Raw genomic sequence first — 8,109 nt, forward strand, 5'->3', positions numbered from 1 at the left:
GCAAAACGGGACCGGTCACCCGGCCGGATCACGGGAGAGATATTACATGTCACAACGCATCTAGGGCCCCATAATCAGCGCTAACTTTCTGGTGAACAGATAACCAGAGATGGCAGATGGATGGAGATTGCACAAATGAGGCTCTAATTGACAATCAATTGTGATTAGGAGCAATAGAACATCTTTATAACACTCCCTTTAAACCGCCAACAAACAAAAGCGCCGGGTGGGCCGGGGACCCCGTCGGGATGGGGCCCGGCCGTGCCTCCCCAGCATCCCTGACGCCCTCCCCGGCTCTGCCCTCTCCCCCCCCCCGCCCCGCCCTCCTCCGGGGGGGTCGTATCCATCGGTGCCCACCGGGCCGGTGGTGCCTGCGAGCACGTCGGGGTGAACAGGAGGTGCCTCTGTTTGGGGGTGCTCCCTGGGGACGTGGCTCCTTCTCCTCCAAGCAGCCAGCGCGAATCCCGGAATTTGTGCTAATTTAGCCGCTGTGTATTCTGCACGCTTGGGGACTGTCCCTGCGCAGAGGTTTAATTACAATTAGAATCTTTTTTTTTTTTCTAAGATGTACTGACCCAGGGAATAAGAAATACCCTTTACCGCCGCCGCCTCCCAAAAACCGTATTCTCCCCGAAAATGGTACAAATGCAGACGACTACCACAGGAAATCCGATAAAGCCAAGTCATTGACATCTACCTAAACTACCGTCTACTTTTCATAAATAATATCCCAGAACTGCGGGCAGTAGTAATAGGAGGAAAAATTATCCGAAAGAAAAGATTAGATCAGAGGCACGGCCGGAGGAGGAGGGAAAGAGGAGCTGCTAACAAACAAACAAACAAACAAACAGATGGGTGTGTGTTGGTGTAAATGTGTGTACATGCAGATTAAAACTTCGCTCTCGCTGTGTGTTCGTGGCAGCCCCGTCGGTAAGGTCGGGAAAAGGGGGAGAGGTAATTGCCTACCCATGATCAGAGATTATACATACCATTTCAACCCAGGAGGTGATTTATAATTTAAAGATAAAGCATAATAAAGTCATAAAAGGGAAAGGACACTGTTGTGGTGTCTGATTAAAATCTAAAGGCTGGTGTATAATATATGAGCGGGGGCTGTTGTGGGCTCCCGCTCAGCGGGACTCCCCTGGGCCCAGCCCGCTGATGGACTAATCATGTCCAAGCCCTACCAAAATTACAAGCTGATTGTTTTACCCATTATTTCTCCCAACTTTTAATTTCTGCTTTCTAAAGGATCATTGCCCGCGGTAATTGCAAAGGACCTGTCCTTGTATGTGTCACCAGCCTCAAAGACAAAAAAAAATCTAATTTTCCTTTTATGCTTTCTCTATTTTCCTACACCCCCCTCCCCCCTTTTTTTCCCCTGGCAGCTAATTCAAACTGAGTAGAGACTGGAGCGTCCAAAACAAGAATGAAATTGATATGATCAAAGCTCACAGGACTGTACACGAAAGGGAAAGAAATTAGGTAGGGGAAGAAATTCGGGTTTTATAATTTGCAGATAACTTTTATTCCTATCTCTTAATTTTCCATAATTAAAACCACTTTTCATAAGAGAGTATTTTTTTCAAAAGTGGAAGTTAGGTCTGGTTATTGCTTTACTCCTGCACGGGAGGAAACAGACCTTTTCTCCCAGTTACTCAGAATTTATTGATCGTCATGTTTTGTCTTGTGCCGTTTAAAGGTGTTCATTTTCTCCCAGCACTTTGTTGGCACATACATTTGATATTTAATTTTAATTAGCTAAGGGAGAGAGAGGCGTGTGAGGGTGGGTTTGTGTCCGCTGACACAAGCCCCGCTCCAACCACTAAACCTCCGTCCATAATTTTCTCCTTTTGTTCTAATTTAATAAAACCAGCAGGGAAGGGAAACAGGTGCTGGGGGCTGACACTTCTGAGTCCGCACACACACACACACACAATCCTCTTTTGATCATCTAACTCCACTATTAGGGATGGAAGACCTTAAGTTCCCATTTTGTGTGTATAATATCTTCTTTATATTGATCCCGCAATTATTTAAAAGAAAGCGTCATCTCCTCCCACTTCTCCAAATAAGGCTATTTAGATGCTTTCCAGATGAGTGGAGGTGTGCTGAAACAGAGCTGACAGCCAAGTATATCACAGCCAACACCATCCTTCATTCGCTCTCTCCCTCTCTGCCCCCCTCCCCCCGAGCACACACTTTCACCGTGTCTCTCTTCCAGTGATGAACATTACAGACTATTATGGGCAAGGGATTAATTTGTAGCCAATTACAATCCAGTGCTAAATATGAATGCATAAATAAGATACAGCCTTGCCTCTGTGTGTATGTGTGCGGGGGGAATGAGGGGGGGGCAGGAGTGCCTGGGCAGCCTGGTGAGGATGATGAGAAGGAAGAAGGAGCGGCTGAGTGGAGGCTCTGAGCCGAGCATCACCTTGTGACTCCCTGCCTCCCCCGGAGGCTCCCGGCCGGCTGGACCCAGCGCAGCACCGGGGAGCTGAAGGCAGCGGCTGGTCCCTGAGCCGGAGCGGGGGCCGGGGAGGAGTTTCCAGCTCAACTTCGCCGGAGGAAGGGGGGGGTGGGGGGGGAGAAGAGCAAGGGAGGGGTGGGGGGGGAGAAGTTGCAACCGAGAGGGGCTCCGCAAAGAGTCATGAATGTGAGCAGAGACAAGGTCGGTGACATCTCCATCCCGGCAGCGGCAGCCGCGGCGGTGACAGCCCCCGCAGCCGCGGCGGGCATCGGCGGGGAGTCCTGCGGCTTCCACGGGGAAGGCATGGACAGCCATGGGGAGCAGCGGCTCTCGGCCGGCGGCGAGCTGCCGCTCTACTCCTGCCCTGGAAATAGGGACAGGCAAGGGGACAACCAGAGCAACACCCCCGGACAAGAAGGGGCAGTGGCCGCGCTGCCCATGGTGCACAGAACCACCTCCTTCTCCGTGCTCGACATCCTGGACCCTAACAAATTCAACAGCAAAAGGAGGCAGTGCGCCGTCTTGTACAAATCGGTGGGGACCGAGTTCACGCTGGGGGCGGAGGATAAGCCCGAGGACTCAGGGACGGAGCTGGCCGAGCAAAAGGCCCTCGCCGAAGATTTCGACACGTGCAAGAAGTCGGCAGAGCTGATCAGTAAGTAGGTCTGGGGGGCTCGCAGTCCCCCGCCCCGGGATGGAGGGGAGGGGGGGCTGCACCCAGCTCCCCGGGGTAGAAGGGGCTTGCATGTTTTTAAAGAGCATCCTTCCCTGGGCGCCGGGGGCAGCCGGCTCCCGGGGCAGTGCGGGCTCTCCCCGCGTTGCTGCTGCTGGACGTAAAGAGGTGGAAAACTGTGTTAGGTCGGGGGGCGAAGGGACGGGCGCATCGCCCCGGGACAGGCCGGGGCTGGCGGCGTGTCCCCGGGCTCTGCACCGGCCGGGCTCGGCGAGGCACAGCACGGGCTGCCCGACCTGTTCACCCCCGGGAGCGGCAGGACCAGTCCCGGGGGCGCCGGGCCGTCTGGGGCGGAGGGGGGCATCCCATCATCCTCTTCCTCCTCCCGGGAAGAGGTAGCCCCGTGTGTGAGCTCCGGCTCGGACAAACTTGCAAGCGGCTCCCAGAGCTGAGGCTGCAGAGGGCCGGAGCTCGGGCCCCGGGGATGCGAAACCCTCTCTCCGTGCCCCGACGGAGCCTCCCCTCGCCTGGGTTTCCCCAGGTACTTATGACTTCTATGTACCTTCTCCCCAGCCCCCAGACCCGCTCTCTCCGTCCCTTCCTCCCCCCCCCCCGCATCCTGCCGCCCGTTGCTCTGGGCGACAGATTCAATTTTCTCTCTCCCCTTGGCTTTTTTAGGACAAATCAGACTAATTGTGACAAAATGCTGGTTATCTCTGGAAAAACAATTAAATTCCTTCGATTACATTTAAGGTAAAATGTGCTTAGCAGCGTAAAGAGGCTGGATAATGGGGGAAATCGCCCCAGAGTGGCATGTAGGACTGCCTGGATCGATATCCTATTATCGAATTGTGCATATCTCTTTCAAGCACCTTGCAAACTCTTCCCTAACATCTAAATTATAGGGTCAAAATTCGGATAATTACTCGATTAAAACCTATTACACTTATTAGGGCTCGCTATTGATCGGGAATTGCATTCGACCCAAGCTCTAGATTGCTTTTTCTTTCTGGGTCCAAATATCCCAACTTTCTCACCTCTAAACACCGCGACTCTGGGGATGGCGGAGGGTTTCCGGGGAAAGACGGTAGTTGTGAAAAATATGTATAGCTCTTCTGTGTCCTGAGGGGAGAGAAGGGGCCGCGAGTGGCGGGGAATAAAGTTCTCGGACGAGGAAAAATAATTTCTCTGGGTCTGGGACGGGAGAGGAAGATTCGGGGCTTTCTAATCCCGCCATAGCATGACTCTTTCAATTAAAATTAGGCAGCGAAAGAGGTCTACAATCTGTTCCAGCACGAGCCTTTTACAGCAGACGCATTTTTAATCTCTAAAGCAGAAGCAGCAATGGGGCATTAATAGAATTCAAAAGAGAATCTTTTTAAAGCAGTGCGTAGCTGGGGCAATTATTCGTCTAAACTCATCTGACTTTTGTCATACTAAATAGATCTGTGCGATCAGAAAGACTGACGAGGTCAGCCTATCGCTAATCTCCCACTTTTATCTCCAGGCAAGGAGAGAAATGCAACTCTCTCACTTCTCTAAAAAGAAATATATTTGGAGGCATCGGGAAGCGCTGCGCTTCGCCTGCTGACAAGTTTCCCGGACGCTTGGCATGTTTATCCCTTCGGTCCCACCGCCTTAATAATGCGGCAACAATCACCAATAGATCCGGGACCGCTCGAAAATCACGTAGTTTATTTCCCCTCTTTCCCTACCGTAATTAATATTAGCTCAAGCAGTGGTTTAATTTAGGAGAGGTGTTCCGAAAAGTAGCTCTGTCCGGAGAAGTACGAACACTCGGAAAATGCAAAATCCTTTTCTGGCAAAAGGAGAGCGAAAACAGCGCTCGTCACACCCCGCTCGTAAAACTCATTTAACGTTAAAAAACAACAGTTAAAACTCCGTATTAAATTAACATTTAACATATTCCAGAAACAAAATAGCAAATGCAGCGTCGATGTCCGTCGCCAATTGTATTCGCGCTGCGTTTTTCCATGTAAAGAAAATTTTAGTTGAGCTACGGCTGGGAAAAAAAAATAAACTCTAAACCAGCCAGGAGACGTTGCCGGGTCCGTAGGTGCGAGCGCGATGTGCCCCGGCGCACTGCTCAGTCCCCACACCGGCCCCCCAGGCGCATCTACACCCACTTTTTAGAAATTGTTGTTGCAAAAATTCCGCCTTGCCGTTTCTAACAAGTTCCACAGGTTGTGGGATGCTCGTTCTCCCGCCCCGTGTCCCCCTGGGGAAAAACTACCCGAGTTCGCATCGCGTGTACGGCGGCGACCACTCGCGTTTTCCCTTCGCCGACTCGAACAGAGAGCTGGAAAAAATTTTTAATGAGCCTCGAGTTATGAAAGGGATATTTTCCGGGTGAAAAGGATTACGATAAACTTCTCTGCCCCTTTTTCTCCTAGCGAGCCTGTCATATCCGACTTTAGCCAAAATCACCTCGTTGAACAAAACACACTATTTTTTAAACACCTCTAATCTTATATACGGGCTTTAGGGTGTCCGGCGTTAGGAGACGGACCAAGTTTGAGGTGCAGTGGCGTGTTCCGGTTTTTTTAGGGATAAAAACAACCACTGTACGCACGGGATAAGGGTGATAGATGAGCGATTCACTTTCTATTTGCATTATCTCCGTTAACCAAGTTAAAGGAGCCCTTGATTAGGGGGTTCCCGGAGCTGCCCCCCCGTTGCAGATGCGAGTGGAGGGAAGTTCAGGAATGTCTGCAAGGGCCGGCTAAAAGGCAGGGTATTTCCGGGCCTCTGCCCCCCGACCTGCCTCCCGCAACCCCCGTCCCTGCGGCGGGAGACGGCGGAGAGGGTTCCCCCCCCCCCGCCCCCCGGAGGAGTCCGAGCCCCGATCGGGGTCAGGAGGAGCCGGCTCCCTGGAAAATGCGATTTGCTTTCAGGCTTCATAATGACAGAACCATCAGCAGAAGTCCGATAGCCTTAAATATCGGATAATTACCCTGTTCTCCGATGGAGACCCGTTAATTGGAGCGTAATATAAACCCAAATAAATTAAATGACCGTTAACTAGTTTGTACATTACACAAAATGAGTTTAATTAAGTTTGTATCTGCTCTGCTAATCAATACAAGTATTTACTCCACTTTAATACTTCCATCTCAGGAAGTGACAAGAGGTCAAACCAGGAGGAGAAAGGGTTAAAAACGCCAGAGCAAAAGCCAGCAAATCTCCCGTCGATGCGGAGATTCCCGTCACTAAAACTGTTAAAAGCGATGTGACATCTTTGCTGCCCGAAACACGCCTGGCTCGGCCCCGGCGGGGAGCGCGGGGGCTTCTCCCCCGGCCCGGCAGCTCGCCCCCGCCAGCGCCCCGCCGCCGGCTCCGGGGGACCCCCCTGTCGCCTTCCCAAAGGCCTTTCCAGCCCCTGGGTGTTGTGTGGGAAGGGGGTGGGGGGGTGTACCCCCCGCCCTGGCCACGTCTCTGTGTCGGCTCTTGCCGAAGATGGGTAGCTGGGAAGAGGCAGCGCTGGCAAAGCCTCCCCGGCTGGGCAGCCCTTCCCCGGCCCCAGGGCCGCAGCCCCCGGGACGGCCTCGGCGGCGGCTCCGAGCCCCATCCCGGCCGCTTCTGAACGGGTCCTCGCCTTGTTGCCAGCCGGACGAGCGGCTGGCCGCCCAGCCCGCGGGGCACGGAGGGGGCCGGGAAGGGCGGCCCTGCCCGCCGATCACCCCTGTCGCGACAGCAGCGGGGATGGCAGGGGGGTGAGCCCGCCCCACGGCGGGGCAGAGCCCCTGGGGGTCGGTTTCTACCCGCTGCCCACACCCCGGGGAGGCGGTACCGGTGGGGACCGGGGTGGGGACCGGGCGGGGGCTGTGTCTGGGTCCGGCGGCGGCGAGGCCTAACTGCGGCTGTCGGTTGTCCGCAGAGGACGGCGAGCTCTACAAAGCCGAGGAGTGCGACCTCGACTACAGCAGCCGGCCGAGCCGCAGCCCGGACAGCGAGCTGCCGGACGACGAGGAGCTGTGCAGCGAGGAGAGCAGCAGCAGCAGCGGCAGCAGCGGCGGCAGCACCACCGGCTCGGCGGCGCCCGCTGAAGCCGACCCGGGCCACGTCCACGCCGAGGCGGGCGAGGCGGGCGGCATCCCGCCCCCGCCGCCGCCCCCGCCGCCCCCGCCGCCGCCCCCCCAGCAGCCGCCGTCGGGTCCCGGCGCGGGCCAGCAGGGCCAGCAGGCCAAGCCCAAGAGGAAGCGGACGGGCTCGGACTCCAAGTCGGGGAAGCCCCGGCGGGCGCGGACAGCTTTCACCTACGAGCAGCTGGTGGCGCTGGAGAACAAGTTCAAGTCCACGCGGTACCTGTCGGTGTGCGAGCGCCTCAACCTGGCCCTCTCCCTCAGCCTCACCGAGACGCAGGTGAAGATCTGGTTCCAGAACCGCCGCACCAAGTGGAAGAAGCAGAACCCGGGGGCCGACACCAGCGCGCCCACCGGCGGCGGCGGCGGGGGCGGCGGGGCGGGCGGCGGGCTGGGCGGCGGGGCGCTGGCGGGGGGGCTCAGCCCCCTCAGCCACTCGCCGCCCATGGGCAACCCGCTCTCCATGCACGGGCCCGGCAGCTACGCCGGGCACCCCGCCGGGGGGCTGGTCTGCGCCGCCCAGCTGCCCTTCCTGCCCAGCCCCGCCGTCCTCTCGCCCTTCGTCCTGGGCTCCCAGACTTACGGCGCTCCGGCTTTCTACACCCCGCACCTATAAGCCCGACACCCCTTCTTCTTCTTCCTCCTCCTCCTCCTCCTCCTCACCCTCGGCCCCTTCCCGCTGGACCCCGCTGCCCCTCCGGGGCCGCCCGGCTGGGCGCTTGGGGGGCCGGAGGTCGTGCGGCTTTTCCCCCCTCCACACACTCCCCCGAAAGGTGAAACCGAGAGCGGGAGGGACGGGGGGTCCAGGGGCTCCCGCCCCTCAGCACCCGCAATCGTTTCTACGACCCTTTTTATACGCG

At 56.3% G+C, this 8,109-nt stretch overlaps 1 protein-coding gene across 1 annotated transcript; it reads left to right on the top strand.

The window, feature by feature from the left end:
• Positions 1-2,653: 2,653 nt before the first annotated feature.
• On the top strand, positions 2,654-7,865 carry NKX1-1 (NK1 homeobox 1). Its single transcript, XM_054203129.1, has 3 exons — positions 2,654-3,128; positions 7,045-7,229; positions 7,308-7,865. The coding sequence occupies exons 1-3, from the start codon at positions 2,654-2,656 to the stop codon at positions 7,863-7,865; spliced, it is 1,218 nt and encodes a 405-aa protein (XP_054059104.1).
• The last annotated feature ends 244 nt before the right edge of the window (positions 7,866-8,109 follow it).

The sequence above is a fragment of the Rissa tridactyla genome, chromosome 5 (assembly GCF_028500815.1).
Source record: "Rissa tridactyla isolate bRisTri1 chromosome 5, bRisTri1.patW.cur.20221130, whole genome shotgun sequence".
NCBI classification, from domain to species: Eukaryota; Metazoa; Chordata; class Aves; order Charadriiformes; family Laridae; genus Rissa; species Rissa tridactyla.

Excerpts from the sequence above, each read along its gene's own strand:
- NKX1-1 (XM_054203129.1), top strand. The coding sequence starts at position 2,654 with ATGAATGTGAGCAGAGACAAGGTCGGTGACATCTCCATCCCGGCAGCG. Across the intron at positions 3,129-7,044 it reads GAAGTCGGCAGAGCTGATCA|AGGACGGCGAGCTCTACAAA; the intron begins GTAAGTAGGTCT and ends GGTTGTCCGCAG. Across the intron at positions 7,230-7,307 it reads CTGAAGCCGACCCGGGCCAC|CAGCCGCCGTCGGGTCCCGG; the intron begins GTCCACGCCGAG and ends CCGCCCCCCCAG.